Consider the following 26,222-nt stretch of genomic DNA (forward strand, 5'->3'; position numbering starts at 1 on the left):
AATATTTGATCTGTTTTGTGTGCATGTTTCTCATAGGTATACACCGAGTGAGTCTTTTGTTCTGCGTCATCTCCTCACTCACAGAAACTCAGTAAGAATGACTTCATGACATGGAGCAAGCTACTCGAAAGAAAGAGAAACAAAACCCAGATGAAAAATCTGCCGGGGCCGTTTCTTTTTCCTGAGTCTAGCAGAAGTGTAGCAGTTGTTAGACATCGCGCCTTTTAGATTTTTTAGATATTAAGAGTATTTTCTTGATTCCTCTTACTTACTGTATAATGAAGTTGGAAGTAAATGGCAATTTCTTAAAGCCACACGTGGTAATATAGACTTTTTCTAAATAACATAATTTGTTTTAAACACTCAGATGTTTTGAATTTCCAGAATTGACAACTGCCTCTATCAGAAAGCTGTGGAAAATTAAAATAAGGCTGAATTGTATGAATGACTCATTTTAAAATGGCTAAACAATCTACTTGCTCAAATTCAATCAGATTGTGGAAACAACAGCAACTCCCTCACACAAAGAAAATCAACTTAACCCAGAATTCGAATCAATTTTCCGGAAAACACAGCAGTGTCACAGCCTTCAACCCCTCGTCTTAACCTTAGCCTTACCAGCATGAACCCTGGGAGAGCCCTTAACTCTGGTTACATCCAAAAAATTAACCTTTAGCCCTTTCACTGTCTTCTTTTACCCTTTATGTCTGTCTATCCTCTGCTGTATCACAGCTCACTCGCATCGTGAATGAAATGTGATGCTCACATATCTTTTACACAGGATTTAAAGTTTTGATTGGGTCCTTTGTAATTTTAGATATTGAAATACTGCCTGTGCTGACTACAAACAGTACAATCACCTGACACTTTGTTAGGTACACTTATTTATGGGCTTGTTAATGTAAATATCTAATCAGCCAGTCGGCCGCTGCAGCTCAATGCATTTTGGCATGTAGTCATGGTCAAGATGAAGCTCAAACTGAGCATCACAACTGCTGATCCACTAGAATTTTTCTAAGGGATCAAATAGAAAACCAAGTGAGCTGCACCGTTAATGCCAAAGGTTGGAGCAGAATGGCCAGAATGCTAACAACTCAAGTAAATGCTCATTACAACTAAAGTATGCAGAAGAGGCCTCACACAACACAACACATTGTGTTGTTGATTTGGTGCAAACTACATGAAAGCATGGACATATCCTTTGTATCAATGATTTAGGCTGCTGTGTGTCAGGTAAGGGTGTGGAGGATAATTTGTTGGCACACTTTCAGCACCTTAACATCGTATAAACACCACAGCCTCACTGAGTATCGTTGCTGACCCTGTCCATCCCTTTATGATCACAATGTGGTGATCTTCTGCCTGCTGATCCCAGCAGATAACACATCATGTCATAAAGCTCAGATCATCTCAAACTGCTTCCTTGAACTTGACAGTGAGTTCATTGTACCCCTGGTGTCACTGACCTCCACAGTCACCAGATCACAATCCAATAGATCAACTTTGAGATGCGCTAGAACAGCGGATTCACTTCATGATTGTGCAGCTGACAAATCTGAAGCAACTGTGTGATGCTGTCATGTCAAAATGGACCAAACTCTTTGAGGAATGTTTACAGCACCTTGTTGAATCTGTGCAATGAACAATTAAAGCAGTTCTGAAGGTAAAAGCAAGGTGCATCTAATGAGTAGGTGTTTACACATGCATGTTGTAAATCTGACTTTCCCCTCACGCTGGTGTAGAGAAATTGCAGACTTTGTCTTGAAGACTTCTCTGGCATATTATTTCTCGAGTTCAGTAAATAATTTATTCGCTGTGACATTTTCACTTGGCAGAGCAGATGCTCCATCATCTTAACTGGAGTTTGAACACTGAATTTATTTTTTCTGATTTGTTCTTTACTAAATGGGACGGGGCTTCTTCTCACAATTAACTTGATGCTTGTCTTTCTTTCGCTCTGTAGGTGATAGAGTGTATAACCCAGGGCAGGGTGCTGCAGCGCCCTAGGACCTGTCCTAAAGAAGTGTATGACCTGATGCTGGGCTGCTGGCAGAGAGAGCCACACATGCGTCTCAACATTAAAGAAATCCACAGTCTGCTCCTCAACCTGGCCAAGGCCTCGCCTGTGTACCTGGATATACTGGGCTGAACGCAGAAGGAGGCTGAAGAAGGGTTTTAGCTGTGTGTGTGCGCGACATGTGTGCATTTATGTGGGGATGGTCGCTGAATGTGAACGTGAATGCATATTTGTGGTTGCGTGCATGTGTGTGCGAGCTGCAGGGTGCGAAGCTCATACAGGTGTGCGTGTGTGCAAGGTGCCGCTGTACAGGATGTGAAGCTATTATTAAACTCTCAAAGGCAATCAAAAAATTCCTCAACTGATCCCCGATCGCCTCTTTCTTCCCTGCCAATGTCCTCTCCTTTATGCATTTCCATCCCCCTTCCTTACCGAAGAGACATTTAAGAGTAATTTAACTTTGGAGTAAAAAGAAAAACAAAAAAACCCAAAAAAAACAACAGCATCTCACTTATTTTCAAATGCTTTAAACTGACTGGGGCTAAACTGATGAAACCTAATTTAAAGGACTTTTAAATGACTCATTCCCTGCTGCCTGTTGGACAACAGGACTCGTTTGAACATCCGCAAATTTCGAGGAGACGTGGCGAGGGGAGGATTTCCGGAAGCTTCGATCTTTTGCGTGTAAATATGAGACTGGCGAAGGAAATGGCTCTGAGAGATGTCGAGCCATAAAGACACTGTGTTTTCCCCGCCCACCCTGTCGGTTTGTCTGTCTTTTTGTCTGTCTCTCACAAATGCATATCAGTATTAATGTCTGCGTCCATCCAACAAGACTACACAGGCAATGATTAACACGTTGGTACACATACAGTAAATTGCGTGTGACCAAATAATGACTGGAGAAAAAAAACAGTAAACAGAATCTGCTTTCCTGTCACACAAAATTAGGAGATGTGATGAAAAGATCATTTCTGGTCGGCCAATTTTGCTGATGCAAAAAAACCCCAAAACAGCGGCAGCTGAGGCTGATCTGAAATGCTGTGGTGACGGAATAATTCAGGAGTATGGCGGAGGAATTGTGCGATATTTAATCGTGAGTAATACAAATGTAAAAAAAAAAAAAGTGTCTGATCTACATTAGCTGCTCATTATCCGCTCTTGTTCTGTTGTTTTACTCAGGCCTGTACTGCACTGTCATACAGCACAGGGTAACATGAGGACTACTCCCCCAACCCCCTAAAGTGACAGATGCTTCACCTTGTGATGTCAAGCGCTCATGTCAGAGGTCAATTGATTCATTTGTCCACAGCTGTCCAACAATCGCGAGATCATGGCGTTGGGGAGGGAGGCGTAAAGGTTGCCTGGGGAGGCTCGGGGTTTGAGTGGTCAGATGACGGTCAGATGTGTGGGTGGCGGCATTGTAGAAGGTGTGGTTCATTTGGTCAACCCATATTAAATCATCAAAGCTCTCAGCACTTAGACATCCTTGAAAACCACATCTGCGCTACAGGGGATGCACACGAGAACACACACACACAGTGTATACTTTATCCCATCATCCTTCCATTGCTATATCCTCACACACACACACACACACACACACACACACACAGACACACACACACACACAGACACACTGAAAGTCACTCAAAACTGTCCAAGAAGGAAATTGAATTGTGCATGTTTTATTATTTGAGCGGTGCAGTGCTTTAGCCAGGCCCCATGCTCTGTAATGGTGTAATGTATATTTCATTACAGCCTAATGGGCTCCATTAGCACAGTCTCCTCACAGACATTCAAGACTTATTGTTTTACGGCCGAGAAGCAAGGGTGGAAGGATGGAGAGGATAGAAGAGGTGAAGGAGAAGAAAACAAAAGTAAGGGGCCCGGAATGAGGAGCAGCAGAGGGGAGAAATGGGAGGAGAGGTAATAACGCATGGTGGGAAGAAATGGAGAGGAAGGGAGAGAGTTCAGATCGGAAGCAATGGGGTAGAAAGGAGAAGACGATGGGAGTGTGACGGTACGGATGGGTCATGTGGAGAAAGATGAAGGAGGAAGAGGAGACAGTTGAGCGGAAAGGCAGAGGGAGAGAGTGGCGGAAAGAGAGGTGTAAATGTCCCCGGGGAGAAGGTGAGCGCGAACTTCCCTCATTACTGTAGCCTGCAGATGTTCTGTAAGCCACAACTTTAACTTCACGCTCTCCTCACATTCCTACAGCTGCCCTCAACCACATTTTACACACATGCAAACTTCCCCACACACATTTTACTGGCAGTCCACCAACAGCTTAAACCGAAAATAAACTCAATAATGTACCACACATCCCCATTATTGAGAACCACTTCACTCACTTACAGTACAGCTCAGATATCTGAAAGCTTACAGACGCACTGTATATACAGCATCTCGTGCATGCAAGGAGACACATTCTGTGTTTGGTTTTTTGCATTTTACTGGGGCATATTTATCCTTTACAGATATATGAGGTACAAAAAAACTAAAAAAAAAAAAAAAAAAAAAAACAGTCATAATCACTGCGGTTTCACTTACAGCCATTTTTAATTCGATGTCTTCTTGTTTATTAACAACAGCACTTGATGGTATTGGTGTTTGTGGATTTTGAAAATGTTGATTTTATTGATTTCTAGTATTATTATTTATAAATTAAGAAGCATTTTGTACATTTCTTTCTATAACTGAAGTTGCCTTTTGCAACTACAACTTGACTGAAGTTGAACGCTGGTTTAGTTGATTACATTTTAGCAAGATAATCTTGAGTGTATATGTATTTTTTATGTCAGGCTCCCTCTAAACAGTTACTATGCCTGTCCTCTTCGTGCAGCCCGCTGCACAACAGGGATGGATGTTTCATCAGTCCGTCACTTTTCTAGATTTAGCTCGACATATTGCGAAATTATTGTCACCTGTCAGCGCTAAGTGTGAGGCTTAATGGAAGAAGCATCGACAGTACGCACTAACAAGGCTCTCAGAATCCATCCCTGCTGTACAGTCAAGTAGAGTTTGCACTGAGTGAGCACACTCGCAAACACGTTCAAAAACTTGCCACACAATAACTCTGTGCAATAACAGAGGGCATGGTATGTGAGGGCCTGTGTGTGAGCTGGAAATAAAAAAAAACCTAACTGTGAGAAACCAATGCAGTGCGTATGAGAACGCCTCTGGTGTCAAAAGAGTAGCGTACGTTGAAGAAACAAGTTCAGCTGGCTGCACCGTGTGTGCACGTACCCGCTGTGTTTCCTTTTCTTTCTTTTTTTAACAAAGTAATGAACTGTGTCAAGTTGGACAGCGGTGATGTTTTGATAGTCGCTGTGAGAGGAAGAGGCTGTGAGAGAGGTGTTTGCTAAGACGAAGACTGGTCAGCAAAGATCGACTTCGCGTTGATGCCTCACATCACAGAGATTTCAGCAAAGGGGAGACGATAAAAAAATAAAGGGAAAAACAACAACTGCTGTATGACCAGACACCTCAGACGAGGAGGGACTGACAATCACAGACTTCTTTCTCTCTCTTATTCAAGTGACCTACTGTAAAATAGACTATTCAACCAACTTTCCTCTTCTATGCTGCCTATACTGTATGTGATAGTCTTAAACTTTGGTCTTTAGAAGTGCTACTTTTCCTTTTTTCTTTCTTTCTTTCTTTCTTTCTTTCTTTCTTTCGTTCTTTCGTTCTTTCTTTCTTTCTTTTTGTAAAATGAAATAACAGCAAGAGGAATGAACAAAAATACAAATGTACAAATGTGAATAAGCTGCTGAAAGAAATAAGCATCGCTAACTACTGTGTCCCAGACTGTGTCGGTATCTAGATTGTACTATTTTCTTCCTTTGTTTTTGAAGTAGAGGGCAGAGAAATGGGAAGCTGCACTGGACTCACAAATACACAAGATGACATACAGCAGCCCCCGGGATTCCGAGTGATGCTTGCACATTCTCTCGGGGGGTGTTTGCGTGCGTGTCTGTGTGTGTTTGTGTTTGTGTCTGTGTGTGTGTGTGAAGAAGGCTGATTGATGCCAGAGTGAGTCAGGAGGGATCTGGAGGCTGGGTTTTAGACTCAAGTTCAAATGCAATGAGATTCAAGACGAGAATCACCGATTGATTTGTTGTCGCTGTTCACCAATTCATGATAAATGGCTTTCCCCAGTCATGTAGGACTGTGGTGTGTATTATGGCAGCTAAGATTTATGGAATCAGTCAATTGCTTTATTTATGACTCCAAAATCAGCCTTCTTCTCTACGCAACTTACTAAAGCCTGGTTTTCACACAGGTATATCAGCAATAGTAACTGATATTTTCCTTTATTGGTTCTCCTCACTTTTACGTAGTTTGCGCTGAGTTTGGGCTAAACCACGTGACTCAGTGGACCAAAGCATATATCTCATACAGTAGATACACATCGCAACTTTGAGTATGCTTTGATCCATATCACATTTAATCCCTTCTCTCTCTCACAACCCCAGCATCACAGTCTAAGCTAATAGAGCTAAAACATCTTAAAGGTCATCTCTGAGATTACTTTTGTGCTTGGATGCTTCTGGAGCCTGTACGCCCTGAAAAACATAATACCACAAAAACTGCTTTGCTGCATAGAAAAAAATAGCATTGAGGAAGAAAACTGTGATTTGCTATATGCAGTATTTTTTTTTTTATTTATTTATTTATTTTTTGGTATAATTTTTGGGGTTCTGTGCCGTTTGTTTCTTGTGTTGAGGAAGGTTTAACCACTGCTATTGTGGCAGGAGTGGAAGAAAGAGAGGATGTTTTTTGGATTGTCAGAATTTTTAAATGGGATGGTGGACAATATGTGTATGGAAGATGTGTTAAAATGTTACTTGTTTGCCTACAGATGCTCTTCAAAATGTAAGAAACGTGTATTGCAAAGCACACAATGTTATTAAAGCTGGAAGTGTTCTGTCTGATCGAGATCACGAACGTTTATCTTTGCAAGCAGTGTTTTGGGTTTTTTTTATTGGTACTGGAAAGAAAACGTCTGGATGTCCACATCTGTGCCCTGCTGGTTCAAACACACACACACACACACACACACACATTAAATTCACACACACATACAGACACACAAACACACATAGAAACACAGACCAGAGGGAACTTGTACAGTCATACAGTTGCGTGGTGAAAATGGTCATAGTGACTCATGATGGTGATGATGGTGATAATATGACTTCTCTCTGAAGGTGGACCAGTCTGTTGTGATATAGTGTAATTAATAAAAAGTGTTATGTCACATCAAAGTTCCTGCAAGTGATTATACGGACATGTTATACACATATGTGTGTGTGAGAGAGAGATGAATTCAGAAGTACTCAGGCATGCTCAAGGCAGTGTAAGAAAAGCAGAAAAATATGCCCAATTGAATTGAGTGATAGAGCTCGAGTGTCCGAGTGATGCTTCATCTCTCTCGTTCTATTAATCCCAACATAAATCCAGCGTCTTTTAAGGGAGAAAAAAAACTTACTTGGTTTGCAGATTAGAAGCAAGCCGAAGGCTTTTGTGGGGAATTGTGCGAGCAAATTGGACAGGAGCGTGTGCCTAAATCCCTGATGCAATTAGGCAACAGCTGAATTAATATCTCCTTTTTACACAGAGCTCTGTCTACAATTTATCTTTTAATAAAAATGTCGTTGGGAAGGAAATAAGAAATGCAAAAATTCACCTTAGTGTAAGTGTGTGTGTGAACTATGTGTGTGGGAGATACTTAGACTTAGCATACTGCCTGGGTAAGCAACAGCCAGGTGCTGCTGATCAAATGAGGTTGATTAACTAATCAGCAGCAGGTATTTCTGCTTTTCTAGTCTGGAGCATTCAGGTACTCAATGCAACAATCTTCCCAGGAGTGGCATTCCCAACATAGTCACTGTAAAGTCAGACTATGAAACTACAGAAAAGCCCAAAAGCTACATCTCAGACTATACATGCCCCAGCTAGCATGTTAAATGTTAAAGTTCATGATGCTACAAAAAAAAAGACTTGTTTGGAAGGGTTATAGGAAAAACCATCTTCTTTCTAAGAAGAACATGGCAACTTTGCATGCTTAAGGTTTGCACAATTGCATCTAAACAAAAAAAAAACAGCTCTCTGGACAGCTCAGACCAAGCTGGACATGTTTGGTCATAATGCACAGCACCATATTTGGCGAAAACCGCACACAAACACCTCATAGTAACTGTCAAGCACGATGATGGAGAGGTGATGATTTGGGCTTGATTTAGGGCCACAGGACTTGTGCGACCTGCAGTCATTGAGTGAACACATTTGACTCTAGAATAATTTGTGTGACAGCAGATAAAACTTCCCCTAATCAGGTCGTGTAGCAGGACACTGTAAATCCAACACAAATCTACAACATAACGGGTGAAAAAGAAAAGAATCAAGGTGTTGAGATGGACCACTGTAGGTTTGTGTGAGTATAAAGAAAGCAGCTTGTAGTTGAGAATTTCTGTGTTCAGCAACCGAACGTCATAAATGACACTGTTAATTAATGGACTCATAAAGCACACATAGGTCGAGCTGTAAGGATGACTTTAAGACATCTTCTGTATGATCGTGGACAACGCACGCTTATGTAACGCGTGTGTGTGTTGCGCTTGATGTTGGCTGCATTGTGCTCTGGTGTGAAACAATGAGGCAGCGAGGGCTGGATGTCTGGTTCTTTAGTGTCGACTAACTGAAACAATGAAATATAGAAAACAACAAGCGGCGTGTGTGCTGTGCGTCTGTTAGGCTGGCTCCCCGTGCCCATTTTGGAAAATACTTTGAGTTGAGTGCACATGCTCGTCTACACACACACTGAAAACACACAGAAAGGGGATTGAAAATTTTAAAAAGGCATTTAATTAGCTCTAATTACATCAACTGCCACACATAACCTTAATAATTATGGTCTTAACAAAGATAACAAGAGCGGATTCCACATCAGTAGGTTAGTAGTTTCCTTGAGTAACTAATTACACTAAAAGGGAAAACAAATCAAGTACTACCAATTCATAAATTCAATAGGCTGGTCTCCATGTCAGTAAAAGGTGATGTTTAGGATTAAAAATCACTGTTTTGAGGAATCTTTGAGGAATATTTTGGTAAAATAAAAGAATCACATTTACTTCTTGATGTCACAGGCCGGCTCATAGCCAATGAAAAGTAGGCGAGATGAGGACTTCATCCTGCAATACGTGTGTTTTTTGAAGAATTTAACCATTAGTATTGGCAATTAATTGATAAGTTGAGTTCAATTCAAAGTAAATAGCCTGCAATATTAGAGAGAGAACCCCAGTCATCAGGAAATCCCCTATAGGCAGAACTTTGTGACAGTGGAGAGGAAAAGCATCCTTTTTAACAGGAAGAGACTTCCAGCAGAACCAGGCGTGGGGAGGGTCAGCGACTGATTGGTTTGGAGATGAGAGAGAAGTGGGGCGCATAAAGAGACCACAACCCCAAAAAGGATGCAAAATAAAGAAGAGAGGACAAAGGTTAAGGCCATGCATTAGTGTCAAATTAATGCATTGGAAGGGGGGGGAAAAAGGAAAACAAAAACTTCACTGCATCATGGGAAGTCCCCCAGCAGCTTGAGCCTGTAGCAAGAAAACCACAGGATCTTACATGAGAAAGGGTATCTGTCATTCTGCCTTGCACTTTTCATTTTGAAACTGGGAACCACAAGAAGTGTATGCTAGTGTCGTCCAGGGAAAAATAAATAAACCAAAACCAGGAGCGGTGGATCCAACACCTTCCCAAGCATGTTACTGCAGTCTTGGTAACCTCTCACAATGGAAGGGTGAGAGCTCATGATGCCAAACAATCAACCAGACAGGAAACCACCCAGATTATTAGCCACTGGGGGGGAAAAGGCACAAACACTCCACAACCCAAATGGCTTGACTACATATGAGTACAGACTGGAGAGTGTTGCCAAATGCCCAAATCCCCTATGCCCTTTTTGTGAGTGGCACTTGCCAGTAACCTTTCAAAAGATCAAATTTACCCACATGCTAACCTGATCAATACGATCTTCCATGGAAAGAAACCAACACGAGTCAGCCTACGATTCTGAGCAAACTTTTCAAACCTTTATAACACAAAGACAAGTTCAGGGCCATCTCAGTGTGCACCATTATTAAATATGTACCGAGCTTCAGCTTCCAACTGCCTTTTCTTTTCCTCAGAATAAAATATCTGTTTGATGGGGTCAGCACCTTCGACATCCACGTCCTTCTGTAAGTGGGTTGATACCAGCTAGCAGAGCGGGATGGCTCCAAATAGCCAGCACCTCATATTTTCTCACATCTAAATGTTGTTACAAGGTATCCAAGTACTGCAATGCATCTGAATTTTTAAAATGACCCTGTAGCACTACAGACGCCAAATCCCTCTCTCCACCACCTCACAATCAGAATCAGCAAACAAGGCAACAGGAGCAGCAGCCACTGTTGGCTAGATCGCTCTAGAGCCAGGATACTTTAAGCTCTCTGAGTCACAGCTTTAAGGGTCTGGTTTTAAGAGATTTTTAATTTAGTTGATATCTTATGGCTTGGATTTCAAATAAATAGTATAGGCAGACACTCGGAGCACCACAGTGCAGCTACTACTGTACTTTCCAAAATTGCTAAAATAACAAGGGGCAAAAGCACAAGGACACATTCGCTGGGACTGAACTAATGCTAACTGCCTGTCAAATCATCATTTTTCTTCACTTTTTTTTTCTCTTTGGGATCGCTAATTTTTCCTAATCCAGTTCACCTGGCCTTTCCAAAGGTTAAATCAGAGATATTTAATTAGCCAAATAGGTTTAAATGTAATAGATGTAAATCTGAAATCACTTCTAGGGGAGATAGTGTTTTAATTTATATGTATTCATGCTTTTTTCTTCATTTGTTTGTTTGTGTGTGTGTGTGTGTGTGTGTGTGTGTGTGTGTGTGTGTGTGTGTGTGTGTGTGTGTGTGTGTGTGTGTGTGTGTGTACATGTCTATAAATAGGAATAGTAGTGGTACAATAGCTATATCAAGCTATATAATTTGTCTTCCATATTTCCAACCATATCCATAATCACATACTGTGTATGCTATCATTGTATATAGTGTATTATCTTACTTTTTTCATTTATTGTACTTATTTTTTGTATTTTTGTATTTCCTTCTGATATGTGTACCTGAGCTGAGGTGACGCAAAAATGTCCCCCTTGTGGGATCAATAAAGTCTTATCTTATCTTATCTTATAACATACTTTGTGCCATAAAAATTAAATTAAAAAATGCAAAGAGCAGATCTTTGTTATTGGCCCTGTCAATATTTGACATAATTCTGAAAATTAATATTTTACATATATTTTATTCTTTCTTTTTTATGTGGACATAGCATGTGTAACATTAATTGTTTAGTGATCAAGTGATCAAGTGAAAAAAGTTTGATTAAAAGTTTGTTTTACAAAAAAAAAGTAAAAATGCGGTACAGTTGTACATCTTGGTACATTATGGGGAAACTCAAAAGAACTGCTGTGTGATGTCTGTCTTTATTTTACAAATGTGTATTAATCACCACTAGAAAATTGATAATTATAACCATTTCTCACATGAACCTGTCACTATACGGTACCTTGTTCCTCACAGCTTTATGACAGCATTATAGACAAAGCTCAGAGCTTCGACAGAAAAATTCACTTTCCAGTAATAAACATGTTCTGCACTGTGAAGGTGAAAAATTTAAGAGAGTGATGAACACATATTTTTGAGCAGAGGATGCTGGGAACACGGCAACCCTCAAAGGGATCAATCAAAAGAAGAAGCAGACGTCATTATCATAATCATAATTACATTTGATTGGATGTAAAGTAGTATTTATCAGTGTAAAGCACTCAAAACGTCTGTGTGTAAAAGCAACACATCTTATTAGAAAAGCCGATGTGCTCCTACAAAATCTCATTATAGAACAGACATCTTGCCAAGGCTGCACTGGCAGAGATCCCACTTTCAGCATGTCAAGACATACTTGACATGATGTGTGAACAAAGAATAAATATTGATAACAAATAAATGAGAAACATAAACAAAACAGTAAGTGCAGTTACAGTGTCAACTGAATGAAGAGCAACGCAGAAACTTTGTTCGACACAGCAGATCAGTGCTAGTAAAATAAGCACCACCAATTAGTGCTGTGAAAAGTGGCAACACCAGTCCAAGAGGTCACCATGAAAGTTGGTGCACAGACAGCAAGAAGGTATCTGAAGAATCTAAGAGTTTTTTGAGACCTCTAACTTTCCCTGACAAGCATCCATATTAGAGATATAGATCTAAGTGAACAGAGCCATTTATCTCTGTCCCCTTTGTGGCTTTTGACCTTATAGGATTTGCAAGTTATCCGATTTTATAATGTTTTAAATTTCTTTTTTTACCTCTCCCAACTTTTAATGCCACGAGGGTTGCAATTATAGCAATTATAGTCTCTGGTCTGCTCTTGTTTTAATGATGGGCCAGTGATACTGATATTATCATTCAGTAAGTAAGTAAAATGTATTCATGAAGCACTTTTTACAGATTAAAATTACAGTGCTTAACAGTAAAATAAGAAATAATATCATAATATAAAACAAGGTAAAGCAACAGAATAATACATAAAACAACAAACGAATTAAAAGCTTTTTTCTGTATGAAAATGTCTGCAGCTGTTTTTAAAAGAGTCAGTGGAGCCTGAAGGAAAAACCCTGAATTTTAAAGTAACCTTTTAAATGCATCTGCAGACAATTGTGTTCGAAACATTTAATTTCAAAATGGGCTCAAATTGATATTCTGTTATATCAAATATCAAAATGATAGCTACAGTTGTCGGAAAATTCAAAGTCTGAACCTCGACATGTTTTCCACTGAAAATTAGCTCAATCATTCTCAGAGGTCAGCTCCAGTCATTTCCCAGCTCATCCCACCAGGATCCAATTTGTTTCTATTCATAGTGGCAACCTGTATTCCTTATTTAAAATGTCTCATCCCTTCAAAACTATGTTGAAGGGATGAGACATGGTTTCATCCCTTCAACATATTAAATATATGTTTTTGAAATAAAACCTATGTTTAATTAAAGACTACATATCCATGCTATGGTCAGGAGAAATGCATGAGCAAGGATTAACTTAGCAGGAATACACACAGAATGATTAGCATGAGAAAGCATAAGCAAACTGGTCTGCTTGCCATACTGAGTAAGATAATCTGATGCTGGTCCTTTTGGACAGTGGTTGATTAGGCTGCAGGCTGATGGCTCACAGGTGGTTCAGTCAGGAGCAGCAAGAGGCTCCAGAATCACAGCTGTGGCTTTGAAGCACTCTGGGAAAACAAACATTATGGACCAAAGGCTTATTATGGCAATACAGTTACTATTACTGAATTTTGGCTATTAACTGTAACTCAGTTAAAAATTCTCTGCTGGGCTGTAAACGAGCCATTATTTCTCAGTAAAGACTGATATCAGATTAGATTAGAAAATGATAAACTGGGAAACATTAAAGCAGAGTTTGTGTCTAAATCTCATGAATTTATTTATCCAGTAATGGCAGAAATAATGAAATTTGCTATAAAACAGGGGAGATTGACTCCAAATGGAATATTTCCTGCACATCCATTGCTGAGGCTGCTGCATGGACCTGCATCTGCAAGGTGGTTGGTGCCTGCCATGTTGGTAACACCCTAACCAGAAGGTGGATACCGAAGGTTAAGGGAGCAGTCCAGCTGAAGAGGTCCTATCGAGCTTGGTTAGCCTGTGGGACTTCGGAGGCAACTGATGAGCACTAGCAGGCCAAGCAGAGTGCAGCTTGGACAGGCATGGACGTAGATCAGTGAGGCCATGAAAAAAGACTTTTGATCTGCCTCAAAGTGATTCTGTCTAACCATCAGGTGACTCAGCAGGAAGAAAGTGGTGCTCTACTCACATGGTGTATAGTACAGGTGTGTTGCTGCTGACTCCAGCTGAGGATATAGCCAGGTGATGGAAGGAATACTTTGAGGATCTCCTTCTACTAACACGTGTTCTGCACAGGAAGCAGAGTCTGGGGATGAGGTGGATGACTCGCACATCTCTGGGGGCGAAGTCACTGAGACAGTTAAACAGCTTCTTGACGGCAAGGCCCCAGGGAAGAAAATTTGGGAAAACAAGACATAAACAAACGACTTGAAAATTGTTCCCAAAAACATCTGCATTGAGTTCAAAGTCTGACATAATGTGTCAAATGAGTGATGACACATGTAAACGTGATGTGTCACTAGAGCTGAGTGACTGAAACCACACAAACACAACATCTTCTTCCTCTTTTCTCAGTTTTGAAGCTAAAGATAAAATGCTAGCCAAGCTAGGGCTTAGAGTCTTATGCTGTACATCAAAGCCTCAGTAATGCTGTTACTAACTATAGACAGGATGTACCTTAATACTATGCCATTAACAGCAGCCTCATCCCAGAACAAAAGAGCAACTGTTGCTTGGAGGAAATCTATCATTATTGCAGAAATGTGGGCTTTGAGAGAAAACACACAGAACAATAGTGCAGTGGCGACAAAGACGAGACATGCCAACACTGCTTTATAATGACGTGGACCAATTAGATATTTTTAAAGCAATGACAAGCTCTCATTAGTGGTTAATCCCTCGCTGCTGCACCTGCATGGTGACATCACCACCACAGCAGGGAGGAGTGTTCATGCGGTCCCACTCAAACGTCTGTTTCTGTGTGACTGATTTATAAGTGTTCTCTGCTGTAAATAGCATTACAAAGCAGAGTGAGCAACTTTTTAAATTAAGCATTGTTATTTTCAAATGTTATTTTGCTTTCAAGTGAAAATTTCTTTTCTTTTTTTCTGCTCGAGGGAAAAAAGGAGCTGATCCCCTGAGTGCTTATATTTTTACCAATATCCCACATAGAAAAATTGGTATGGCCCCGATCTAGCCCACACAATGTGCTTACATATGGCCCACATACCGCAAAGAATGACGGCCCTTTGGTGGCCCAGATCTGGTTTGCCAGAGGTGACCCACACATGGGCCAGCACGAGGCCAGTTGCAGACACACTGGCAGTGTTGGGGAGTAACGGAATACATGTACCGCCATTACGTATTTAAAATACAAAATATGAGTAACTGTATTCCGTTACAGTTGCCATTTAAAAAGGTGGTATTTAGAATACAGTTACTTTGTTGAAATAAATGGATTACACTGCGATATTTTCCTGTTTCATAATGTGGCGGGTCAGGATTGTTTGGGTTTGTTTGACAGCTACGTTCTGTTGTTCCAAGCGGCAGCACTGCGGTTGCCATGGTTACAGGGCGACACTCTCTCTCTCTCTACGACTGTGTGTTTCCTGGGTGAGAGAGCACCTTTTTGTTGTTGTTGTTGTTGTGCTAAGCTAATAGGCAGAATGCTACAGGTATAGCTCTAAAGAATGTAGCCTCATGGGCAGTGTAGTCCGTGCTGCAGGGAGAATGGACTGCCATACCCGTTATGTGTCTGTGAGCGCGAGGAGGTGTTTTTCCAAATGGAATAAGTTCTTAAGGAATAAGGAATGAATAAAAACTCAAAGTGAACAGTCCATTTTGTATGCAAAGAAACAGATCGATGTAATTCAAAAATGTGAAGGTGGACCCCGCCGTACATACACATGGTTTGGTGACAGCACTTTTATTTTTATTATAATAGTTCACTGTGGTTTCGCCACACGCTCGGGACACGGGCACTCCCGCTCGGCTGTCACGTCTGCTCACCAGCCCTCCTCAACTGTCACTGCAACATAAAAAGAGTTACAATCAATCAGGCGTCCCCAGCACACCTGTTCACACCGCCTCTGTGCCACCCAGGAAGCTCACTGTGCCGCCCCTCTGCAGCGGGACAGAGACCACGCCCACGCCACAAAACAAAATTCCGATAAATGAATAGATAATCAAATTCAAATTAACAGTAGGGGTTACCCTGGTTTTGCTGTTAAGACAACTTTCTCCCTTGTATCATTTGCATGGGGGTCAGGGCCAAATGAATAAAGAATATTTGGAGCACTAAGCAGTTCGGCTAGTCTGCAATGATATAACAAATACTGGATTAACATTTTACAGACCAGTAGCAGAAGATTAAACCCAAATAAACAATTCAAACGTCTTACTTCTTCCATGGCTTAGGTTTTGGAAAGACATGTGCCATCTCATCTTCGTCAGGGAAGAGGATGCTCTTAGATCTAATTACATACTTGATGTTATTAAAATTGAAAATGCACATAATTTCAGGCATGTAAAATATATGTATAACATAACAACTTACATTCTTCTCCTTTTGGGTTTAATTGGAGAATCATCCCCATCTGTCCCAAGGTCAGTGTGTTCAACAGCTTCTGGAAGCTTTAGCCTCACCTCATTATAATCATCTACAAAATAACAAGTACTTAATGGTTAATTTTGTGATATTCACACGCACAAAATACAACTGGTTATATTTAAATAATTTGACTGATACTTTCTTGCCACAGGAATACTGTATTTGCATTTGTTTGTGTTTACTTTTGCCTATATACACAGTTACCAAAGACAAGGGATGGGTATCGTTTAGGTTTTATCCGATGCCGGTGCCAAACCGGTACTTTTGAAACGGTGCCGGTGCTTAAACGGTGCTCAAACCGGTGCTTAAAGAATGGAGAACACAAAATTGGTCCAAAAACCTCTCATGTTTAACTGTTTCCCACTTTTTCTTTGGTCATTTTAGCCTTTTTGGTCAGGGAGAAGGGAGCATCTGCCATCAAACAGGAAGACAGCCGCATGTAACTACGACGGTGTTTGCTAGTTCACCTTACATGCATTAATGTAATAACGTGATTAGCCTACTCAATGTAAATTACACACGAACAACATTAAGCTACTCACGCAGAGAAGAACGGCTGCTGCTGCCATCATCATCCTCATCATTTCTGCTACACTGGCAGGGCTAGGGGCCAGGACTCTCGTCTTCGGGTTTTTGGGGGATGTTGCTAACTCCAGGTCCGATAATAGGCACCACACCGCTGACCGCTTGGCCTTGGTCATTTTTAATCTGTAGCTCTGCTCTAAAAGGACGTACGTACCTGGACCCGCCTACTATCCTCAGAAACGTAAAACGATTGGCTAGAATCTAGTGTGTATCACAGCTCAGGAAAAAAAAGCACCGAAATGTGCGCTGCTTTTCGATCTGGTTACTACCGTTTATGTCAGAACCGTTGCCATCATGGCACCAGATACCGGTACCCATCCCTACCAAAGACTAGTCTCACAATTGTACTTACTTGATGTGAATATAACTTGGAACAAATATGTTTTCCAGCCTGCTCCAGGTTTTTCCTGGCTCTTTGTTGTTTTAACAACATCCACTTTGTTTGGTGGCCACAAACACTGTTCTCCGATGGTACCATTTCCACTTCATTTGTTTTCTCAGAAATAACAATGTGATGAATGGCCTATAATGTAAATGTAAAGAATTTTGTTCATTTTCTTCTTACTATAATTTACTATTTAAAAAGAACTGCAGAACACAGGAGCAATATGAGAAGACTGTACTTGGTGTATTTGGTGCCAAAAGTGCTACTTCACTCTCACAAAATCACAGTGTCATTCAAACTGAAAAGGTGGGGGTTCATCAACTCAGAAATTGACTCTGTTATTCCTGTACAGACATTCATTTGAATGTATCAGGGGCACAACAACAAAGTCATCATAGAATGGCAATCTGATGTACTTTTGTACACTTTACTCCATCTGAGAGTACTTCACATCCTTGGACAGGTTAAAAACTTTGAATATTCCCAACTCTCTGGAATCAATAAAAAGAATGGTTCCTTGCATCTGTATAACAGTAAATAAGTATGTTTGACATATGAATATGGCTATATTTCTATCCTTATACAAAATGCTAACACACCATTGAACTAATAAAACAGTACAAGTCTGCACTGGGGGAAAAAACATAACAGCAGAGCTTTCTCTTCCCAAAAGAAAGAATTGGTTAAGTTTTAACCACTGTTTATGAAGTCTGATTATCTTTAACCAGAAAGTTATCAAGTTTTTCTGAAACAACTTGAACTCACCTTACAATAAGGTTTATTGAGCATTTAACATTGAAATAATTTTCCCTGTACAAAACCATATTCTCATCTCCTTTAAATCAACCTTTGGAAACAATGGTAACGATTTGATCTTCATCCAGCTCCGGGACTCCAGTCACATTTTACACTTTGCCTGCAGCAGCAGTAACCTTCACAGGTGATCAAGCAAGTAAGTGGGAGAAAAGAAAATTGAATAAAGAGCACTGGCTCAGGCAGGACTGTCACACAGTTACAGTAACTTGAACATAAAACATATTCTTATAATAGTAGTAAGAACAACTGAATACTCCAAAACACTGTTTTGAAAACTTCATCAGCGCCTACCCAACACACCCACACACTGATAGAGTTGGGAAGTGGGTACAATGCTCGTTACATCAGCTAGCAACGGTAACATTCACGACACTCACCAAGACATTCGGAAGTATTATAATTCCTGCTGAAACAACCTCCGGTCTTCTTGGTGATTCCGTTCTGCTCCTCCTGAACCAAATCCCAATTACAGATTGTTACTTTTCCCACTGCAGAAATCATTTTTCCTCACTAATCAGGGGTTGCTTGCTCTAGCATTTTACCCGATGCACTGTAGCCTCATCTGCGTTACACGGGGAATCTAACTCAGTCAGCATGAGGATTGCAGTGACTTTTTAAGATTTTTTTCAAGATAAGATCAGTGGCCTAAGAGGTAACATAACTCCCTTAGATAACCCCTTTAACTATGATCTTCCACACTCTGTAATTATGGAATTCTTTCATCCAGTTTCTTTACTGTTTTCTTTACTGACCCAAATGAAACCCTCAACGAGTCCAGCTGAAGTCCTACTTTATTTTGTAAATTTTTTTATACCATTGGCTCCTCTGTGGTCATGTTGATAAACTGGCTCTGTCTCTGTGCTTTAAACAACCTCTGCTGAAAAAGCCTAACCTGGATCTGGTACTTCAGTCAAGCCCATCTCAAAACTTCCTTTCATTTCTAAAATATTAGAAAAAGTAATTTGGTCACAAGTAAAGAAGGCACTGGAGGAGCATACTATTTTTAACTTTCAATCTTTTGTAACTTTCAATCAGGTTTTAGAAAGTTAGACTCCACAGAAACAGCTCTCCTCAAAGTTACAAGTGACCTTTCGATGGCCGCAGACAGAGGCTGGGACGCATAAGCTAAACCACAATCAGGCCAGATGTGGCATGCCATCACATGAACAGTGCCATCTATGCCAGACCTGGCTCACATCTGGTTGACATATACCCTGCCATAACACCAGTCAGAAGTGCCAGCTTGATGCCAGATCTGGGTCAAACCTGTTTTCTATGGGCCTGGGCCACATAAACCAAACCACAATTGGGCCAGATGTGGCATGCCATTACATGAACAGTGCAATCTATGCCAGGCCTGACCCACATCTGGATGACATACCATTTACCATGTCAGAAGTCAGCCAGCAGTGCCGGTTTGACACCATACCTGGGTCAGACTCGTCTGCTATGTGGGATCATGAAGAAACTTCAAAAAAAAAAAAAAAAGAGATTTGTGCAGAATGTTGACCAGTATATGGTCTCGTGTGTTTTCCTGAAATTATTCATTCATACAAATTGAAGCATGAGTCACACTCTTTATTATGTTTAAGAAAACACTTGAATATGGGCAGGTTAAGATTCAGCACTTAGATGGAATGAACGATGACGGCCCCCTCCATCAGTGCCACAGAAATACAGGTTTGTCAATTTTGCAGTGCCCAAGGTAACTGAGTACATTTACTCAAGTACTTTACTGAAACACGGGTTGAATGTATTTGCTTGGTTTTGAATAATTACTTTACTTTGTACTCCATAGCATTTATTTAAAAGTTTTAGTTACTTATTATTCTTATTTAGTTACTTAGTTGCATTCTGGGGACTGTTGTTGTGAATTGGCACTATATGAATAATATTTATATAAGATCAAGATACCTAGCAATATATAAGTAATTAAAATCATCAACAGCTGCAACATTCAAGTGATATACACATCAGCTGATCAATAATTATGGTCTAATAGTATAGTTTATGTATATAATATATGATTGCAAAAAGTGTCATCTGTGTGTACAGATATGTAAAGTTGAAAATAACAATGTTGTCACTGATCATCTTTTTTTGAATTCAGAAAACACTAATTTAATGCTTAAAGAGGGTTTGAGCATACATGAAATGAACAGCTAAATATCCTACACAGCTATATTACTTATATTTCGTTCCCTAAGACGCTACGTCTCACTGAAAATGCTCCGTCCAGATCAACAGAATCAACATTTTGGGATTTCCTTACCTAGATGATTGAGTGTGCAGCAAGACACAACACAGTACATACTTGCATGTAATACTTTGCAACAGAGTTAAACCTGGTCACACTGTGTGTTAAATAAGAGTACCAACAAATCATGTCCAGCTCACGAGCCATGAAAAAAACAGGGAGAGTCCCAAAATTTATCAGGTTAATAACCACAAGAAGCCATAAAACAGGTGTGTCTGCAGAGCATAAAACCTAAAATAACAAGGCTGAAGCCAACCAGACAAATAGCATGGTGCTGGGTGGATGGAGATACAGCAAAGCCTGAGAGAGCCAGCACTCCAGGGACCGCTTAAGACAGTTTAAATGCTCTAGGGACACTGGCCAGGTGCTCCCTGTTACTCTCACTACCCCTGCCTACCAGAAACCTGCAAGGTAACACAGAAGGACAAACAGCACAAAACATGCAGCAGGCACAGCCAAGGCAGTCCAAATATGATGTGTGCATTGCTCATAAATATCATTGTTAGTTTATCCTAAACACTGAAAAACCTGCTCATGTGTAATATTAATTTATCTAACTTATGACACAGCTAAATGTATTTTCATTAACAGGCTACATAACTGGGAATACAGCGTATAATTTATATATATTACAATCTTAATGGCACATTTATCATTAATTTTCCTGCCAGTACAGACCACCGAAATTAATGATTAGACAGGTCGTTATGCTCAAATATTGAAACAGTAATCACCACTGCAAATACTGACTTTGAATTTGAGAATGCACACATCCAAAAACAGTAAACACATCAGACTTACTAAAATGTCCAACAGCAGTGCAGAGTCTTGCTGTGTTGGGAACGAATGATTGAATAAATAATGTGGTGCCTGCTGCTGTCTCATGTTTAAAGTGCGACTCTCTGCTTTGGTGCTGGACACTGCAGATCGTGTGAAGCTGAAGGAATCAAACGGCTGGAAGCAACAAACAAACTTGATTCCTGTTGGCCTTTTTTATCGAACCAGGGTTAGGCTATTTCACTAACTTCTTACATTATGGTGTTGGTGAAAAAAGGTGACATTAAGATAGGACCCAGCCATTTCTTCATAAAGTGATTCTTTCAGCATGAGAATGAAGGTAAAACCCCACGCCACATGCCAAAAACGGGATTGTCTGCAACTCTGAGGTGACACAGTAATAATTGTTTTAAACACGATACTCTGCATTCTCATAGGCTTTTCTGCCTCTCTTATACATTTAGCTTCAAACAGCTAGGACAAATTAAAAATGCATCCCAAACAAGAACTCCAGTCTCAGGAGGTTAAAGCTATTGTCATTAGCAATTCAGCTAAGGACATGACATTTCCAGCTAACCATTAGTAGGCTGCTGTTAAGCTTTGATTTATTTCCCCTATTGAAGACTGCTTATTAAAAGGAGTGGTCTTCATTGCCATTAGACAAAAGAAAATACATGGAATCTCTACTTACTGAGACTGAGGCCGAATTTAAAGAGCTCGCATTTCTCAGTCATACAGCCTTTTACACGAACCATTTAGCAGTTAGAGTTCCAGTGGAGTCAACTGCTAACACCACATCCATGAAGTCCTAGTGACCAAGTGAGGAAAAAAAATGTGTGTATCCCATACCCGGTTAGCATGTGGTTGCTGGAGGTTGGTGACAGTCTCTGTTATTAAATTGTTCATAAAGAGGTACACGATCCTGTGCCCAAAACCTCATCACTTGAAGTTTGCTGCGGCCCTATGAGCGACTGCTAGCAAACAGCACAACTGCAAGATTTGTGATGCCGTACTGTCTTTATGATCTGTTTCTTTGGGGCTTCTTTTACTTGAGGTCACAGATGTTTCCCTAGCGACTGAAGGTTTTCCAGGGGTCGCTGACCAGTCTCTAGGGAGGTGTTGCCTTCGTGAATAGGGCACCAGTTAACTGAAAATGAGCTAGCTGAAAATGAGTAATAGTAACCTGTAAATTTGCAGGAGAATGACCCTATTACTTCTTTTATAGGGCCCCCGCCTTTGTTTAATAAAAGTCAGTGAGATGACATCCAGTATACAAGAAGAAAACTGTGCAATACTGCTTTTGTTGCCAAGAAACTACACACAGTACTCGGCTGGAAACATCTCCAGGGATGCTCCATCCTGATAACCACAGCAGAACAAAGACATTTACTCAAGTTAAAGGTGCTGTAGCCAAACAGGACCATTTTCTGCAAAACACAACAGCAGTAAATACATGTAAATGTAAGAAGGCTGATGATTTCTCTTCCTGTGCCATTTTGCTGAGGCAATAATAAAAAGCAATTTTATTTTTCGCAGGTTTCTTGCTGAATGGTTTAATTATGGTAAATGAGGTGCCTGGAAAACAATGAGCAGAGCTGGATCACTTTAAACAAAAGCAAAAAGGATTAGATACAGATACAAATAGGGCTATGAGGATTGCTGCCCAAATGCAGAAAGGTCTATGATTACAAACAACACCTCTGCAGTTCACTCAAGTGAATCCCGATGAAAAAGGCGCTCTCAATCCACAAGAATTCTCCCTCCCAGCGGACGTAAAACATCAAAAAACGGGACAAACTTATGAGCAGGAGTCATTCCTCATCTTCTGTCTCTTCCAGTTCCTGTACGAGTTTCCTGTTCCACCGAAAGAGAACAGCCAGTGGCTTTATCAAGATTTATGGGCCAAATCATCATTGGAAATATAAGACAGTTGTTGGGGCACAAGGGGAGATTGGAGAGGAGAGGGAGCAGGTGGAGAGAGGGGAAGAGATGGCAGTGGTTTGAAAATATGAGGGGGGGAAAAAAAGAGAAAGACGATACGGAGTGAGAGGAAAAACAACAGCGATGACGAAAGAAAGACAAACACAGATAGAAGGCTTTTGGTAAGAACAGATGTCTAGACTTGATTCAGAAACCCAACTTCAGTTCTATCTTTTATGATGCCGCTGTTTTCCTCTCTAAATGTGCTGACATCCCATTTGAAAGCTGTTATCAAGTGAAACACTCTCAAAACAAGCGTAAGTGCAGCAGTGATAAAGGGCTGAATGGACTGGAGACAAATGGAACATGAGGTGAATCTGAAAGTCCATCAGCCATATCTGTTATATTGCACGACGACGTCTGTTCGTGCACTTAATTTTCTCACTCAAGATCTCTTTTTTCCCCATCAGAAAAAGAACAAAAACATGCTGAAGAAGAAAGAAAGCACCAGCACAAAGAGCACACAAATCCTGCCAGCGCTGTGTCGAGTCAAGTCACTTTTATTTATATAAAGCATTTAAAAAAACAACAGGAGTTAACCCGAAGTGCTGGGTACTCGCGGGGTTATGTCAGCAGGCCTAAAAGTGGGAAGAATGGGGGTAAAGGCAGCCCATGAATAATGTCCCTGGGCTAGCAATCTATCATTTAGGAGTCGCCACAGTGGATCATCTTCCTCCATCTCACCCTATCCGTGGCATCCTTTTCTGTCACGCCAGCCCTCCTTCTTTGGTGGTCTTACTCTTTTCCTCCTGCCTCGCAGCTCCATCTTCAATATCCTTTGGCCAATATACTCACAATCCCTCCTCTCTAAATGTCCAATCAAGCTCAACCTTTTGACTCCAAATTGCTCAACCTGAGCTGTCCCTGTGATATTTCTAATCCTGTCCATCCTGGTCACTCCCAGTGAAAATCTTTCCCAGCACCATTTTCCCAGTAGGAGATCAGTAAAATTTCTTCAGTACAACGTTTTAATGTAGAGCTTTAATGCAGTGTCTCAAACCTCCCCAGGACTATAGTCTAGTCTATGGGTCACGATTCTTTTGGTTGAAGCTGGATTGACGCTTCTGCATTTGTCCTGATTTCTGTGGTTTTTTTGGTTATGCAGAGAGAAGGATTACAGGAACTCGATGCACAAATAGGCTACAGAGATGCACTTGTGTGCAGTCCAACAAAGCGTCACCAGTGGTGAAAAGTTTGCGTGAATAGGAAAGGGAGCAATGGCAGAGTTCACCAGCTCGAGGAAGTAATATAAGAATGAAAATCATAAACGGTGGTGGACAGTTTGAATGGTCTTAACTCACATTACCAGCTGTTTCACATAGTTTCGACTGTTCACTGGTGATAGCAAACAACAAGAACGTGAAGCTGGACTAATGAGACATTACCATGATGCACGTGTGCAGTGAGTCAGAAAAGGAAGACGTGAGATTTGGGGAAAGTGGCTGGGATGGCCAGAAAACTCAAACTACACTAATTATTGTTAAGTCTTGTAAATCCAACCAGTTAGTCATTGTAGTAAAGGTGTGCTTTTTATCAGCAAGGCTGTAAATGATTTGAAACTCCTGAGGAAAACTGAATGAGATTTCTTATTGCATGAAAGTGAGACATTTAGCCTAATTCGTGTGGACATTGGCTATAAAAATTACAAACTTACGAAGAAAAATATCCCAATTTACACACAAATTTAAGGAAAATTAAAAAAACAATTCTTTGAGCTGTTTTAGCTCAACAAGTCTTCTAAAAATTGTTTGCTTGCTGTTCACCGAACACACTATCTCCTTTGAAAGCTCACTTCACTGTGAAGGTTTGTTATTGTTTTATCTTGATCTACTCATTTTAAGCCCCAATCGAATGCATCTGCAGGGATCGTGTGATAAAAACAAAATTAAAACTGTAAATACTTGATAAATGTCAGCTCCCACAGCCTGCGCCACCTTTATTAGGCTGTAGCATCTGTCCATTGAACAATACGACCCTCTACGAAATGACTGCCGAGTCTGGTGTTTGGGCAAATTGAATCAAGGGTATCTGCAATTTCCTGATTTCCAAATGATTGGCCGATGAATTGATTCAAGTTATGCCGTAAACTGAATCAACTTATTTGTCCCGTATAATTTCTACACTGCCACGGTGGAGTTAAGAGTTGTCGAGTGGGCCGTAAAAGCGAAAATGATGTGAGCATGGGTGAAGCTGAAATGTGAGGAAAAGCTGTATATAAATTGCTTTCTAATAGGCTACAATAAATCCAGTGACGACGAAGAGAGGAAGGAAGGAGAGCGACAGAAGGAGGAAGCGAGAGCATAGAAAAGTCAAAACAATTGAATCAAAGCAAATAACATGAGAGCAATAAACCAAGACAGTATTGAAAACAGGTGCAGACAGTGCAATCAAGCATCAGGAGCCAGCAACAGAAAACACTGGGGAGCCTGATACATGGAGAGCAATAGAGCAAGCAGCAAAAACGAGCCAGTGAACGAGGGATGGGCTTTTGATGGAATCTCATCTGGAGTGTTTATGACGAGACAGCGCCAGCAACGTAATGAGTTGACTGATCAATCTTTCCTCCTTGCCCCGCTGGATCAATAGCACTGTTTTGACAGCCTACATTAAGCTCTAACTAATTGCCAGATTGCTAAATGCTTTTAAGAAGGAAGAAAAAAAAAAACATATCCAGGGCAATCAATAACACAATCACACTAGTGACTCTCCTGCGCTATCAAGGGAGGAAGGATGTGCTGCTGTGTGTTTGCTTGCTTGTGCCTCTATATGGACGCGTGTGCGAGTGTGGTGAGATTTAAGGGCCAGTCAGTTACCTGCTTCATGAACTGAGTACTCGGGCATGTATCTCATTTGAGTGAGTGGTGTTAGAGCAGCTGGGACTTGTGGTCAGTCGGAGCACAGCGGTGGTATATTTGGGGTTTGAACCTCGGCAGCCTCAGTGGAGCAGTTATTTGATTTGGTTCACATCTCCGTGGCTAAACCACCAACAGTTTAAATGAGGGCTGTGTTATGGGCTATAAATATTACAAAAATTATT

The 26,222-nt window shown here is 40.7% G+C and overlaps 1 protein-coding gene across 1 annotated transcript in view; it reads left to right on the forward strand.

Moving 5' to 3' along the window:
• ntrk2a (neurotrophic tyrosine kinase, receptor, type 2a) overlaps positions 1-4,536 on the forward strand; it is a 113,584-nt gene extending 109,048 nt beyond the window's left edge. Inside the window, exon 20 of the mRNA XM_026188601.1 lies at positions 1,964-4,536. Within this exon, the coding sequence (XP_026044386.1) occupies positions 1,964-2,149 (186 nt within the window). The 3' untranslated portion in view covers positions 2,150-4,536. The remainder of the gene's footprint in view (positions 1-1,963) is intronic.
• The last annotated feature ends 21,686 nt before the right edge of the window (positions 4,537-26,222 follow it).

This window comes from Astatotilapia calliptera, chromosome 12, assembly GCF_900246225.1.
Source record: "Astatotilapia calliptera chromosome 12, fAstCal1.2, whole genome shotgun sequence".
Classification (NCBI taxonomy): domain Eukaryota; kingdom Metazoa; phylum Chordata; class Actinopteri; order Cichliformes; family Cichlidae; genus Astatotilapia; species Astatotilapia calliptera.